We start from the raw sequence: 16,407 nt of genomic DNA, 5'->3' as shown, positions 1-16,407 counted from the left end.
CATAGCTGTTCTTGCTACCAAACATCGGAAAACTCATTACTACATGATGTGTGCAATTAAGGGGGATTACATGTACTTACTTACATGGTGTTATAAACAAGTGATTATATTTCAATAAGCACAACAAAGTTACTTGTCAAAACCTCTATTTATGTGTCCAAGACACCTATTTTTGCTTCACACATCCATATCACCTTGCAAGAGAGGGATCTTATGAGAGGAGGATTCCAAGCTACCATCTCCATAGTCTTCACTCATTTCTTCTTCTTGAATCTGTCCCCACATTATACTATAATACCCCATAGCTATTATAAATGCTCCAATCACACTGCAATAAAAAATAAATAAAAGCTTTTATTTATTTATTGGTTACATCATCAATCAAAACTCTCGCTAACTCTCAAGGAATACACCTGTCATCATAGTCCAATCAAGATTTCAAGAAAGATCAGATAAGGAAGCATCGTGTGTTTGAGAATTACCCTTGTATTAAATAGTGTAATTTATATGTAACTTTATAAATTCATGTATTTTAGAAAAGTTAATGTGGCAATATAAGCTCTCCAAACCTAATATCTCAGGCTCAAATCCAGCTTATGCCCATGAAGGAAAAGAAATATATAAAAAAAGAAAGATAAAATTGAGAAAAATCTTACCTCCCAAAATGGAGACTATCTCCAAAGAAGATGAGACCCACAGTAACGGCAAAGACAATCCCAAAGGGTTTGAACATGGCAACATAAACATGCCCCTTTCTGCTCATGCACCATGCATGAAAGCCACTACGAATCACACTCCCAAACACAGCCTATATATGTTGAAAAACCAACACTAATGCACATAAGTAAGGTCTAGAGTAGACGCCTTTGGGTGCAGTTATCAAAAATAACCATTAACCTTTTCAAAACTGTTTCATCAAGAAATAAAAAATGAGAGTTTAATTCAAAGTGATCTGGTTGTTCTTACTGATAAAACAATATTGAGGAGCTCCATGTAATTTCTTAATTTCCAAGCACTTGGATCTGTTTCTGCCATTAAAGAGACTATTGCACATTGAATGGTTCCAAATAAACTGTAGAAAGTGACTATACTCATTACTTCTGGGTATTCTTTAACAGTAGCTGCCTGAAATATATGACCAAAAATACAAAAAGAAAATCATGTATTAGTTCAGGTACATAAATCTATTATTTGTAAAATTAAAGAGTATTTATTAATTATGTCAAAATGTTTAAGATTATGTGACTTGCTCCAACCCAGTAAGAATCATGGTTTAAAGTTTCGTACTGTTTTGGAATGTTTAGTCTAAGACATTCCGATTTCGACCAAGATCGATTAGGCATTTTAGATGTGCCACCCAAATCTTAAGAATGTCAATGAATAAAATTAGACCCAAAGTTCGATCCAACAAGTCGGATGAGTTTGGATTAGTTCAAATTTGACTTGATAATATATGTACATAAATATAGATGTACTTCATATATCTAAATAAATTTGACAATATAATTTATGGGTGCCAAATTCGTAGTCAAAGTGTCTTGTCCTATATACAAATGAGATGATTTTTTGTGAAGATGATATTTCTGCCAATTATTAAGGTGTACGATATTGATTGAATTTTAAAAGTTGAATATTTTTTACCTGGACAATGTTCCCTACTGAAGCAGATAAACTGGCAGTTGCAAGTAAAAGACCTCCAAGTACCCAGTTTTCAGGTGTTGAGGCATATAAAAGGGTTGGTTGTGGTGAGAGGCCTAGCTGATGAGATGTAGAAGATGATGAAATCTTCCTGATTGGTGGGCCCTTATAGAGAGTGACTGTTAATGCTCCCATGATAGATATCAAGGTACCCACCGATTTGGCTTTGCTGGTTGACCTTCTCAAGTCTACCTTTCCCATCCTAAATCCACCCATTTAATTACACACAAAAATTGACTAATTATTGGATAAATAAAAAAACATATATCCCATTAATTTAACATGGCCCACCAATTTTCAAACCTGGATTGTTCACTTATTAGGTTGTAATTGGCCTTGTCCTCTATGACCAAATTATTTCAATCAAAATCCAATCCCCTTAATTAGTTTTTCACATATTTGAGTTATTCTATAATTTTTCCTTGATGAACATTTTATTTTCAACTCTACCTTTTATAAAACATAGTTGAAGATCTCATAATAAAACGTATTTGTTGCCTCATAAATTTTTGATTAGTTTGATTTAGGTGAATCTGTTAAGCCATTCAAAATTAGTCACACCCCTCTTGTGTAGGACATTAAAATAAGATCATAAAATCGTTTATAGGAGATTTTTTTTACCTCAGCCCCCATTCAGACTTGTTAATTATATAGGGGCCTCACCCTTTGAACCTTTTTTGTGTGTGTAATTATTTTCTAACTCAACTTTGTTGGACTAACTCAAATACGTGGTGTGTGCAAGAAGTGAAGATTATTTCCTTTGGATATACAACTGCACATCCCCATAAACATGTGCAGTTGGGTATCCTAAGGGGAAAAATCTTTGGTTCTTGCACATGCCACATCATATTAGTGAGTTATTCTGTTAGATTGAGTTAAAAAATCAGCATTTTTTTGTTTTTTTACTTAGACTAATAATAAACCGACGCAGCGTCAGTTTATTATCACAACTCTTTTACTTAATATAATCCTTGCTTACTTAGTGAAAATAAGAAAAGAGTCGTGATAAACTGACGCTTTTGTACGTTCCTTGACATGGCAGTGCATAGAACCATAGATCTTTTTCTTACGAGATACACAAGGAAAAAAGATCTATGTTCTATGCACTGCCACATCAGAAAGCGTCAGCTTATCATTAGTCAAAAGAAAATAGACTAATGATTTTATGACTAAATTTTTTTCACTCGGTTGACATGACAAGTAGACATAACCGTAGATCTTTCCCCTTGTGTATCCCAAAGAAAAAGATCTATGGTTTTGTTCCCTTGCCACGTCGACCGAGTGAAGTTAGAAAACATGGCTCAAGAAAATATGTCCCAAGTTAGGTCATATCAATTTTCAGTATAAAAGACATGTACATCTTAAAATTTACAAACATAAGAGTAGATAAGAAGAGGAATGAACCTGAAAATAATGGAAAGTAGGAAGGAAAGAGCAGGGATCAAATTGCCCATTGAACATACAACAATGGGAGAGCTATAGCTAAGTCCAGTAAATGCACAGCTCTGAGCCAGACTAATCCTGTCGATGAAATTAAAGCAAAACTCTTTAATTATTGTCTTCTGTATATTTAATATGTAAACATATATAAAAGGAGGAGCTTTTGTATTTTTTTTTTCCAGAAAATGAATTTACTCAAAGAATGTTTGCAAGTGTATGATTACACTTTAGAAAATCTCAAAGAGAGTTCTTTTTTGGCTTTCATATTTGCAAGAGAATAAAATTAAGATTTTCCATGAGTAAATAAATTTCCTACAGGGTCAGGTCGGATTATATTTTCCTGCCCAATATGAAAATTGTTTCTTCTGGAATGATTTACTAGTATGCAAATAGTATTTTCCTTGGGAATCCTTTGGGCCAATTGGCCCATGAATATTTGGTCTACCACTTTGTGGGCCTATAGATAAAAAAGAAATCAGCCACGTCGGAGATTTCTTTCTATTGCAATTGAGTAACTTTTATCTTGGGCTTTAATTTAAGGCCCAAACCCAATACTCAAATCCAATGGCGCGAGCGAGAGAGAGAGAGAGAGAGAATACCCAGTTAAGCCGAGGAAGAAGAATTTGGTGAGGAGAGAGAAGGTGAAGCAAGGTGGTTTTGGTCTGTAAATTAAAAAAGAAGATTAGAGAGAGAGTGTGTGTGTGTGTGTTAGAAGATAGTAGTGGTTGTTTTTAGAGGGGAGAAGAAAAAAAAGATGAGAAGAGAAGAGAAAAACCTGTAAAAGATGAAGGAAGAAGGAAGGAGGATGAGAGAGGTGAGGGCGTTGGTGTAGAGAACAAAAACAAAGGGACTCATCCCTCTTGCCATGTCTGTTTTAGTCATTATGGTCAACCCCACTCCAGATCCCTCCATTATCACCATACCTGTAAATAACACAACATCCCACACACAATACCTCACCCCCATCTGTGTGAGTGTGTGTGTGCTCCCAGGAGAATAATGTGTCTGTTCCCCAAGAGAATAAGCTACTTGTGTCTTTAAATATGAATGAGAGAGGGAATCCTTGTGGCTTATGTGGCATGTATTGAGGTGTGGGAGGAGTGTTTTAATCCTCCACCCTTGGTGCATAAGATGTGGACTCGAGAGAGATGTGTAAGTGTGTAACCCTTCAGAAAGCATTAAGCTACTTGTGATGGGAAGTAGCCACTCGTTTGCAATTCTTAGAGGGAAGTTGACGTGGGTTTGGGGTTTGTTTAGTATATTTTACTCTTTTAGGGAACACTTATATTTTCTTATATATAACCTTCGTTTGGAGTCTGTGGTCTACAATTGAAAATGCCCCACTTAGTCTCAATTGACAAAAGAGGGCCATTGGTTTCAAATTGAAAATTTTGGTGTTCAACGATCTTGGAAGAGGTGGTCAAGTTTCTTAGAGAAGTGATTTAAGTTTTAAAACATTTAATTTAAGGGTTTAATTGGGACCACTCTTCAATTTTGATGTAAACCTAAGTAGTAAGTATCTGGGGGGCCACTTAAGCCCTCGATTAGCTTCCAAAGAAAAATAGTAAATATGTTGCCGATGAATATTTTTTGAATGATGATTTTCTGATTGAGTCGTGATAATTTGACTACCCCACGAGGCATACTCAATCGACTACCTAACTTGACAAGTTCGGGAACAATAGATATATGCTCCTCGGGATACATGGTTCCCTTGGGATACACTTTTTTATGGGGAAGTGCAGCCGTGTATCCTGAGAAGCGTAGAGCTACAATACTCGAACTTGTCACTAGTCGATTGAGTTTGTCATGTGGGGTAGTCAGATTATCATGATTCGTTTTCCTCTTCCTCTTTGACAAATGATCGATTGTAAAACTTGCTGTGTAAGATAGAGATTAAAATATGGACTTTGGTTAAGTCAAATTCGTTCCACAGGGATAGTTGGGATTCAAATGTTCATTTAGATTAAAAATCAAAACAGAGTTTTAAAACAGATTCTTTAAAAACAAAACAGATTTGTTGCACAAATAAAATGAAAATCAACTTGTAAATTAGAATCAAAACAGAAAAGAGAGATTGAAAATATGAGAAAGAGGGTTAGAGAATTCAAGTCTACCATTGCAAGTCGTCCAAAAATGCTAATTAATTCTAAATATGACTCAATCCACGTAGCAAGTCATTGCCCGTGGATCGGAAGATGAATCGATGTAACCATTAATTGGAACCCAAGAGTATCCATGAACATCTCTGATTTAAACAAGATTATCCGACTTATGCTTCCATTCATCACAGAGCATGAATGTTCTTGAACTTATTTAAGTAATACTCATCAAAGCTTGAATTAAAACTATGAGTTAGATGATCTTATCATAAAGAGATTCACAGATTTAACATTTAACACAGAAATATAGAATTGAAACAACATTAATAGAATGAACTTGTTCCGGCATCATTGATTTCTTTAAAGAGGATCTAGCCGATCTTTGCAAGGATTATATTGCAGCAATAAGAAAATAAAAGAAGATAGTAGATGAAGAAGAGAATGTAAAACAGAGATACAACTTGATTCCTTCTTTGATGGCTTCTCCAAAGAATTACAATAAGAACTAAGGGGAAAAAACTAACATAATCAACTCTTGATCCTCTCACTACTACAAAAACTCTTTCTAAAAGAAAACTAAGAAAAATACAGAGAAATTAAGGAGAAGAAGAGGGTCAAGAGGGACCCATTCTTTGAAATCAACCGTCTAATTTATAACATTCGTAATCGGGTTATTAGGTCGACTTTTCGAATGATTTGATTCGAAAAATCCATTCAGTTACAATCACCGAAACATTTGAAAACTTCAGTACATATCTCGAGGGAAGATGGTTCTAGATCACCGCGGAGCACTAGGGGGCCACTGCGGAGGGGTGACGTGACAGCTGAATTCATCGAGATTTTGTTGGATGCTTACTTTTTGCTCGTACATTGTAACCGTCTTTGTTTCGTGATTTGATAACTTTCACGTGCGCTTTATTTATCTACAATTAGCAATAATATCTCATTAGCTCTATTAATTTGGATAAGTAATTTAATTTTACAATTATTTAAATGAACTAACATTTATACGATGGTAATCTTACTGTAATTACGGTCCCAAAATCGAATAATTAGGACTTTATCAACAAACTCCTCCCCCACCCCACCCCCCTCTAAAAAAAAAAAAACTTTCTTTGACGTAGCATGTGCATGAACTATAGATATTTTCTTAGGGACACACAACTGCACAAATTTGTGGAAATGTGCACTTGTGTATTGATCGATTGTAAAGCTTGCAATAGAGATGCAGAGATAAAGATTGAACTAAGACTTTGGGCAAGTCGAATTCGTTCCACAGGGACAATGAGGATTCAAGGATTCATTCGGATAAAAATGCCAAAACAGAATTTAGAAACAAAAACAGATTAGTTTTAAAAACAAAACAAAGTTGTAGTAGAAACTAAATTGAAATCTAAACAGAAAATAAAGATTGAAATTCTAAGAGAGAGGGATTAGAGAGGTCAAGTAAACCTTTGCAAGTAATCCATAGTGTAGATAAATTCTGAAATTAACTCAATCTATGGAGCAAGTCATTGCTCATGGATCGGAAGATGGATCAATTAAATTTTTGAAAGAAATTAGAAGTTATTCATGAAAATCCTAATATGATGGAGATTGCCCAATTTATATTCTGATTATTCACATAGCATAGCCATTCTTGAACTTATCTAAGTAATGGCTATCTAAGTTGGATCAGAATTATAAGTTGGATTACCTTAATCAGAATAGAATTTTCAGAATTAAAATATGTAAGCAAGCAAGAATTTAAATCTACACTAGAGGGATTAATTTGCTATGGCTTCCTTCACTTCTCTAATGATAATTTAGCCAATCATTGCAAGCATTGTAATTGCAGAAAAATAATAAAAGAGAAAAGAGAGAATAGGTGAAGAAGATGAAGATGATGATCGATCCGAATTCTTCTTTTATAACTCTCCCAATAATTTACAAAGAAAAAGAATTGAGCACTCTTGATGTTCTCACTACACTCAAGAGATCTCTCAATAGAAAATTACAGAAAATTAAAGAGAGGAACAATAAAAAATTGGAGAAGAAGAGAGCAAGGAGAGGGACCCTTCTCTAAAATCAACCCTTCAATTTATAACATTTGTATTCGGGTAATCGGGTCAATTTTTCGGATGATTTGCTTCGAACTACTCATTCAGTTACAACCACCGAAGCAATTGGAAGCTTCTGTGAAAATCTCGAGGACAAATTCCTCGAGATGACCGCGGCACGGTCATGCCTAGCCGCGGCGCGGTGACGTGGCGCCCAAATCGATCGAGATTTTTCTGGATGCTTCCTTTCGGCTCGTGTATTGTAACCGTAATTGTTTCGCGATTTGTTGGCTTCCACGTGCGCTACAATTAACACTAATATATCATTAGCTTTATTAATTTGGATAAATAAAATAATTTTGCAATTATTTAAAGGAACTAACATTTATGCAATGGTAATCTTAATGCAATTACGGTCCCAAAATCGAATAATTGGGACCTTATCATGTATCCTAAGGAAATCAATGGTTCATGCACATGTCACGTCAGAGAGAGTTTAGGGGGGAGTTGGAAAATCATGACTCATAACTTTTAGAGTCACAATTCAATACGGTGTCTCATTCCTATAGCAACATAGGTGCCTACGTGGCACATTTTGATTTAATTTAAAACACATAGGGTTCCGTGCACGGCTTGTTTAGGTGTCCTATGAATTTTAATCTCTAATCAAATCTTGCTACATAGAAACCATTAATCCTATTCAATAGGATTAACTTGACGCCTAGTCACCGCTACCCTTTTCCATTAAATTAACATTTGCATTTATAAATGGAGCTTTTGATTTAGGAATGTTCATCGAAGGCTTATTACAAATTTTTTACAATCCCAATTAAAAGAGATATTCAAATTGAAGGTCCTAAAAGATGAAAGGGCAGTGAAGATCATAATGATTTGGGATTACATAAACATGTTGAAATTTTGATATAATATAAATTACAAAAACTAAATGATAGATTTGTTACTATTAAAAAATCATTCATTTCATTTTAGATAAATAATTAGAATATGTATCCTATTTCTTAAGTTGCATAAAGAATTTTATTTTCTATGTATATGTAATGACAATGTGTAACAAGAAATTCGATTGTTGATTGCTGCTTGTCCTTGGGGATTTCTGTAATTCCTTTATAAAATAACAAGACTTTTGGGTTTGCTTGACGAATAATGTCCTACAAGGAGAAATCTCGACTTCAAAGATGTTCGAAGTTTTAATTATTTTTCTTGCGATCCTTGAAGCTAGTGCATTAATATTATGTGTCCATTTATATTCTCAAAGGCAAATGTTGGGACGAACCCTCTGGTAGTTCCTCTGAAATCATAAAAGAATGACTTTGTACATAATTAATAGATCAAGGAGTAGGGATCTAAATGTTTGGGATAAGTCTTTGACGATGATAGTGATGACAATGATGACCACGATTGGCATGATTGATTATTTTTATAGATCCAAAGTAACACTTTTGAGCATCCAATTTCAAAAAAAAAAAAAAAAAAAAAAAACGAAAAAGTTCATGCAATGTTTGATTTTAGAAAGTTTAAATATTTCAACAAGTTGCTTCCCCGTTCACCGATTGTAATTTTGAGTTTTACCGGAGAGAGACTAACAAAGCTGTGGATTATCTAGCCAAGTTAGGGGACCTATGTTAAGGATTTCCACATTATTGAGGACTTTTCTTCAATTACTCAGGAGCTTGTGAATGTTCTTGTAACAGACTTATCTCGTAATTTATTATTATTACTATTATTTTAATTTGCTTATCGTGGATATCCCCACCCTTTAGGTGAGACTTATCCCATGGTCTCACGAACTGTCCCCTCGAAAAATCCTATGTGCAACTGGTTGAGTCGAGGGTGGCCACTCCAACCCTAGCTTACCAAACAATAATAATAATAATAATAACAAAAAAACTTTAGGATTTGTTTGGATTAGCATCAACGAATCTTATAAACAGTCTATGGTGATTGAAATTTGATCTTTAAATTTTTCTTAGTATCCTTGAAGCTGCCCACATTAAATTTTATACCTCTGTATTGGACATAGTCATGAAGATTAGTGTTGGGGACTTACGCAACTCATGGTTCCTCTAAACCCTAATTTAATTAAATCAAGTTCTGAAACGGAATAATTTTTCCGATGACTCAGTTATCATAAGAAGTGGCTTTAGATAGAACTAAATTGATGAATAGAGACCTCAAATGTTTGGGATAAGACTAATGATGACAATGACGATAATGCCGATACTGATGAATTGGTGACCACGATTACATGCTTGAGCAAATGGCTTTGTGATCGATTATTTTTATATATCTAAACAAATGCTCTTGAAAAGTTTGGGAAAAAAATAATGAAGAAGAAGAGGTCCATGCAATTTGTTGATTTGGAAGGAAAGGCGACTAAAAATCAAACCACCATTTGCCAGCTTGAAGAGGCATTGTAGCTCCCATGGAATGCGGATCAGGTGATTGTTGACTCATTGAATTTTCATCACCACCACCACCCCTGTTGTGCTTCCCCACCTATGATGCAGGGGCATGAAATATTTGTGCCCATTGTTTGACCTATATAGGGGATGTCAACTCATAATAATAAAAATTCCCTATATTAAACAACAAAATTGAAAATGTTAATTCAAGTCAAATAATTAATAACATTATAAGAAATAGTCTGGCCAAGCTGATTATCTCACATTAGACATGCTCGATGTGAGATTGTCAACTTTTAATAAAAAGAGTCCGGCTATCCGTGCTAACACACACTTCTTGACGTGCCGAGTGAGAGTTATAGTCGATTAGTTGAAGAACTTGTATACTTCATGAAGGTGATTAGTGGAAATTCATCGATTTCTTACTCATGGAAAGAAATTATTTCTTTGCAACTTGGACAACTTATGATAATATTTGCCTCACTTGATTCATAGGGTAACCAACTTAGAGTTTTAAACATAGAGGGCCTTGATTCGGCCCATTAACCCGCTAACCAGTTGAAAATAGAAAGGCTTGGAATTTGGACCTTGACATTGAACTTGCAAAGATAGGGTGGCTTTAAAAAATTTGAGCCTATGAAATTTATGATGATATAGCCGGGGCTTAATAGTGCCCAGCCTAGCCCGATTCAACCCATTGTTAGTGTATAACCATATTAAAATTTTCTGACTCAAAAATTTCCACTACTCTGCTGGCGTGGCAAGGCACAAAACCATTGATCTTTTCATTGTGTATCTCAAAGAAAAAGATCTATGGTTCTGTGTAGGAGTGTCAATGGATAGTTGAAAATTCGAATTTGATAAATCGGATATTATCCAAAAATTTTAGATATCAAATTCAAATTCGAATAGTTTTATATATTCGAATCTTTATTGGATACAGATTCGGATATTAACATTTTGAATCCGTCAATATCCAATTTGAAATAACATATAATATATATTATTTTATTTAATTTATTTTTATATAAATAATATAATATATATTATTTTACTTGATTTATTTATTATATACATAATATAATATATAATAGGGTTTTTTTTTTTAATAATGAAAAATCAATTGGATAAGGAAAATTTGTGTTATTTTTAATATACAAATTATTCGAATTCTAATCGGATATTATCCGATATCCGATAGGATAATCAGTTTTGAATTCGGATAGAGTTTTAGAATATCCGTTGGAATCATATATCAAATAAAAATTTCGGATTCGGATATTACTGTATCCGAACCGATAAGCATCCGTTGACAACCTAGTTCTGTGCCCTTGCCACTTCAATTGAGTATAGGCTGAGTGAAAATATTCTAGTCAGAAAATCACGACTCTATTTCATATAGGATAATACATATAAGAGTCATGATTTTCTGGCTCAAAAAATTTCACTCAATCTGTACTTGGCTGACGTGGCAAGGGCACAAAATCATAGATTTTTTTCTTCAGGATACACAAGGAAAAGATTAGTAGTTTTGTGCCCTTGCCACATCAGTCGAGTACAGTGAAAATTTTCGAATCAGATAATTTAGGATCAAATTATCCATAACAAAACCCTTTTTATTTTTGGGCGAAGATCCCTTGACTCATGAAGAATGACTCATGGAAAAAAAACACATGATCCCAACCATTTAAACAAAAAGTTCAATGGTTGAGATTTATTTTTGAGATATGTGTTATGAAGATATGCATAAATTTCAACTATTAGATTTTGTATCTAAATGATTGGGATCATGCGTTTTCTCATGAGTCAATTGATCCCGACTCTTAATTTTTTAAATATATATTTTATTTTTTACATTATGCAAATCCATCCCAAAGTCTCAAAGAGATGCAAATGAGCAAAACTTAACTATATTTTTAATTGGTCTAAGCTCGTTAAGGTTGAGTTATGACTTAATTAGGATTGGCAATGAGTTGGATAATATCTGCTTACCCGACTTGTCAGACTTGAGTTATTTGGGTATGGGAACAATTTCTTTTATCCAATTAAGAATTTGTATAAATTTATTCACAATTATTTTATCCGGATTTTTTTAGGTTTGGATACGGATATATGCCCTAACCAATCCAAAGTTAATATGGTAAAGTCACAATAATAAATATGTATAACCCAAAATTAAGGTTCTTTTATTATCTTCACAATGAGGTATATATATCTGATTTGGATATCCATTTGAAATTTGGGTACAAGTTCTTAAAAATTGGATAAATAGTCGGTTATGAATATTCCTGGCAAAATGAGTAAAATATTGGATACGGATAATTTAATATAAAATTGGATAAGGATATGGATATAGGCTTCATCCGACCCATTAACAGCCCTAGACATGATATCCGAGTCCCTGTTGTCCGGGCAAGATTGGGGCCCAAGCCCAAATGTGTCCATTGACAGCTCTACTGCCTGACTGCCATTATAGTCTCCCCAAAAAGACACGTAGTAGGTTTGATGACCATAAGTGCCTAATTACAGGAAAATCATTCTCCAACAATATTTGACGGTTACGATGGGAACCTAACGATTTTTGTAAATAAATCGCTAGGTTTTTCCTCTAATCTTTGCCATAAGTTGAACGCTGCATGTCAAACGTCGTTGGACATTGGAAAATCCCCAATACAAGCGGGGAGGGACAAAGTGAGAGAGAGAGTCTTAATTCCTTTTTCGATCAATTTGTGTGATTTCTGATCGATTTTTTCGTTTAATGGAGAAGATGGGTACCGCAGAACCAGACTTTGAAGATTTGTTTGATCAGAAGAAGCGCGTCAAGAACCCTCTCGTCCCTATTGGTAATCTCTGTTTTTTTATTTATTATAATAATTCTTTAAAAACTGTGGATCTTGTGAAAAATCAGTTAAATTTTAATGGGTACTGCTTCAATTTATCACATCTGTCCATACATTCATTAATTTTCCTCAATTGGTTTTAGGTTTGATTCTCTGTAATTTTAGTAATATTTGTTTTTTTTCTGGAATTGATGAAACCCTAAACTAAAATGTAGAAACATATAGTTGAAAATAGTGGAGATTCTTGATGCGTGAGTTGGTTGGGCAAATGTTACCTAGGCTTGTCAAGGGTTTGTGACTTTGGGTCCAATCATGTATAGGGCATGCACATATAGGTGCCCAAAAGCGAGAATTTTTGTCAACTTGGTATTATTATCAGTAATGAGATAGAATCAGAGTTGGGTAGCTGAAGTTGAGATGTAATACTAGAGTGTCGTCGCATGCAAACCTATCCGAATAGAAAATTCTATATTACTACAATGCGATTACCCATTTTTTAGTCCCACTTTACTCCCGTTGGTGGGGCCACATGGAGATCATGTTAGATAGCCCTACTGAGCTGCACACACCATGTTGATTGTTATGACAAAAAATTAGTCCATTCTGACATCAATAATCATATTAAAATTTTGTACGAAGTAATGGTTTAATTGGATTTTTAACTTAGAGTCATATTTCAAAGGGTAGGAATGTCGTAGTAGTCTCATCTTTTGAGGTTGGTCTCAATGTTATGGAATATGGATAACTCATTGCGCTGTTGGGTTCTACAACATGATACCCTATTGAACCCCAAGACTAATAGTATGATTTTGTTTAAAATGGGTGTAGATTTAACCTGACTAACACATAGAATAGGCAGCCAATGTGAGAAATGCTATGATGGATGAGTGGCAATATTCTGACATGTATTCGGAATTGAGTATATTTAGTGGAGCTTAGGTACGCATAGCTTTAATATATATATATGAACCCGTAAGCTTGACTAGCAGGGGCAAGGCAATTGGCCTCTTAGAGCACCATATCTCTCCCAAATCCCCTGGGTACATGCAATACCCCACGAACCACACATACCAGGTGAGTAGGGACAAATCCCTATGGGTAACTAATGAGGGGGCTTGAACTCAAGACCTCTCCCGTTTTGGAGTGCAGCTTTAATATTGATTGAATGGTTGAATCTAATCCATATTCATAGGGGCCTAGCTTGAGGTTGGATCTAGGTTTGGTTCAGATCATGTTTTTGAGTGATGAGATCAAGATCAAGGCCTTGGATTTGTTCGTATCTTTATAATATATACAAGACCCCAATTTCCTAGAGCTCACTCCTATTGACCTAGGTCCAATTCATGTGATATTAGTCATAGTTTGATCTGCATGGATCTAATTCGTATCCAATGGAGGAGGTGTGCTTCTAGATTGCTGTCTGACAAACACATATCAATCAAATTGAAAGAATTTTTTATAAGATCACTGTAAGACCCTTGCTATGTTTTATGAAGCTGGATGTTGGACGTTCAAAAAGCATAGAGTAGCAAAGATGGGGATGTTGAGATGGATGAGTGCAAAAATTAGGAACGATAAAACTAGAAATTATCACATTCGAGAAAATGTAGGAGTAGCTCCAATAGGTGATAAACTAAGAGAAGTTAACTAGATGATTTGGGCATGTTGAATGAAAGCCGATTACTGCCCAAATTAGAATAAATATTCAGGTTGAGGTCCTAAAAGAGTGAGGGGAAGACTCAAAAGAATATGAATGGCAGAAGTAAAAACATATATGAACTCACTCTCAATAACATAAGCAGAGTAAGTGCTTTGGTTTAAATTATCTAGGATAAGAGTGAGCTCTAACGGCAAAGAGTAGAGTTTCAAACAATTACATACCAGCCTTATAAAATCTCTCTTAGCTTTTTTATACTTTCATTTCATTCTAGGATTTCATAATGGATTGCTTGCTTCTAGATCCTGTTTTATTGCTTATGATTGGATTTTTCATTTGGCACTTCCTTTTTTAGATAGTAAATTTGTTTTCTTTCTCTAGCTACTTTGTGGATTATCAAGTTATGCATATAGTTCCCAGGCTTCTTCTTTTATAAGATTACTTCTAGACCTGCTTAAGTTTGTTTTCCTTCTGTTACATATTCTTAAACTTTTATTTGTTAAATGCCTAGTGGCGTGGGCCCCACTTTTCTATAGTTTTGTGGGTATAAATGTCCCATCATGGGGTCCACACTCCACATTACCCACTTTGTTGCCTTTCTTTTTCACCCTCTTCAACTTTATAGTATTTCCTCTCCTCCCCCCCCTTAATAAAATCCCCCCAATTTTGCTATCTTTTCTCTTTTACCCCCTCTAACTTTACTATCTTTCCTCTTTTATCTCTTTAACCCACTTTATTGTCTTTTCACATCACCCTCTTTCTTTATAATATCTCTCCAACTTTATTATTTTTTCTTAATAATTCCCCTCCAACTTTTTTATTTTTCATTTTTTTACCCCCTTAACCCCAAAGAGGATGCCCGTGTTGTAGGCGTGAGCGAACTCTAGTATATATTATATATATCTTGTTCGGCAGTCAACATTGGGAGCCAACGTTTTGTCCTATATGGGTTAGAAGTTTCGGAATGGGATGATATTTTGAGGATGATCTCTATACTCGCAAAACAATCCTATAGAGACCATCCTCACAAAAAAAAGCAACCCATTCGGAAACTTCTAACCCCATCAAAAGTGGTTTACAAATTGACGGTCCACGATTCTTCAACTTCTAAATCACTTTGATGGGGTTAGAAGTTTCAAAATGGGCTGAATTTTTGTGATCATGATCTCCTCACCAAAGAGAGATCATCCTCACAAAACATCAGCCCATTCCGAAACTTCTAACCCATACAGGACAAAACGTTGGCTCCCATATATATATATATATGTTGAGAGAGAGAAACATACAAGAAAAACTTATGGTTCTCTAATTAAAGTTTAAGAGTGGGGTCAATGTCCTAAGGAGAAATAGTCTTTTATCATATTAGAGGCCACATTTCTTCTCTTGTGCTTCCTGGACCTACTTCCAGTTCATTTGATGGTTGAAAGTGTTTCAGGTGCACTTTTAACTGCGGGAGTGCTCACAGCTGGCTTAATCAGTTTCAGACAAGGGAATTCTCAGTTGGGTCAGAAGCTAATGAGAGCACGTGTGGTTGTACAAGGTGCTACAGTTGCTCTTATGGTTGGGACTGCTTACTACTATGGGGAGAAATTTTAATAGTTTTCAGAAAAGGAGCTAGAGACTACATAAAACTCCCCGACCACTCTCTCTGTTTCATTTTCCGTATAAGGCAACTTGGGATTATGGATTGTCATAATTCTTATCATAAAATTTATACTTGTTTATGATTTGCACTCTTACCCCTGATGGGGCTTCAAGCTTCTCTTGATTGATTCTCTATGCAGTAAAAGCCCATTATTTTGTTGGAACTCGGGAATGATGTAAAGTTCTGAGGAATATGTTAGCAATAAAGTACCATATTAGAATTGAATGATTCAGATAAGAGGTCTTATATATATTCCAACGTTCTGATCATTTATGAATTATTTTGTGGAGGCACTGAACTGAAATTTCCTGTTTCAAAAATGCGTGGCACTCTCCCATTTTTCTAAGATAAACAAAAATTGGTTGTATTCCATGGAATATTCGTTTTCTTATTTAAGTCTTAATTCTTTAGATTGCAAGAATGTTAAAACGAAAGTTCTTTAGTTATTGAATTTCCTTGATTATCCTTTGATAGAATGTACCTGTATATGACTTACTCTTCCAATTTCTTTATTATTGAACTGTATTTCTTGTTTTCTGGGCGTTGGAACTCGGATGTTTTTA

The 16,407-nt window shown here is 34.7% G+C and overlaps 2 protein-coding genes across 2 annotated transcripts; one reads left to right on the top strand and one right to left on the bottom strand.

The window, feature by feature from the left end:
- Positions 1-125: 125 nt before the first annotated feature.
- On the bottom strand, positions 126-4,115 carry LOC147398908 (WAT1-related protein At1g70260-like). The gene is made up of 7 exons (XM_086448247.1): positions 3,914-4,115; positions 3,738-3,800; positions 3,103-3,219; positions 1,642-1,900; positions 967-1,125; positions 657-808; positions 126-328 (listed from the first exon to the last, which is right to left on the bottom strand). The coding sequence occupies exons 1-7, from the start codon at positions 4,102-4,104 to the stop codon at positions 178-180; spliced, it is 1,092 nt and encodes a 363-aa protein (XP_086304373.1). The 5' UTR covers positions 4,105-4,115; the 3' UTR covers positions 126-177.
- Positions 4,116-12,239: 8,124 nt separating this feature from the next.
- LOC147398907 (RING-H2 finger protein ATL48-like) lies at positions 12,240-16,064 on the top strand. The gene is made up of 2 exons (XM_086448282.1): positions 12,240-12,545; positions 15,635-16,064. Exons 1-2 carry the CDS (start codon positions 12,461-12,463, stop codon positions 15,793-15,795), a joined length of 246 nt encoding a protein of 81 aa, XP_086304408.1. The 5' UTR covers positions 12,240-12,460; the 3' UTR covers positions 15,796-16,064.
- Positions 16,065-16,407: the final 343 nt, after the last annotated feature.

Source organism: Akebia trifoliata, chromosome 7 (genome assembly GCF_017979445.1).
Source record: "Akebia trifoliata isolate Shusen 1 chromosome 7, ASM1797944v1, whole genome shotgun sequence".
In the NCBI taxonomy this organism is placed as follows: Eukaryota; Viridiplantae; Streptophyta; class Magnoliopsida; order Ranunculales; family Lardizabalaceae; genus Akebia; species Akebia trifoliata.
This window is presented reverse-complemented; position numbering and strand designations above follow the sequence as displayed.

Bases quoted from the DNA above. Each gene is read 5' to 3' on its own strand.
- LOC147398908 (XM_086448247.1), bottom strand. From the start codon at position 4,104: ATGGGGGTGAGGTATTGTGTGTGGGATGTTGTGTTATTTACAGGTATG. The intron at 1,901-3,102 runs GTTCATTCCTCT...GGGTGGATTTAG, and splicing joins CTACTTTCCATTATTTTCAG to GATGGGAAAGGTAGACTTGA. The intron at 809-966 runs GTAAGAACAACC...CAACATATATAG, and splicing joins TCCTCAATATTGTTTTATCA to GCTGTGTTTGGGAGTGTGAT.
- LOC147398907 (XM_086448282.1), top strand. From the start codon at position 12,461: ATGGAGAAGATGGGTACCGCAGAACCAGACTTTGAAGATTTGTTTGAT. The intron at 12,546-15,634 runs GTAATCTCTGTT...AAAGTGTTTCAG, and splicing joins GAACCCTCTCGTCCCTATTG to GTGCACTTTTAACTGCGGGA.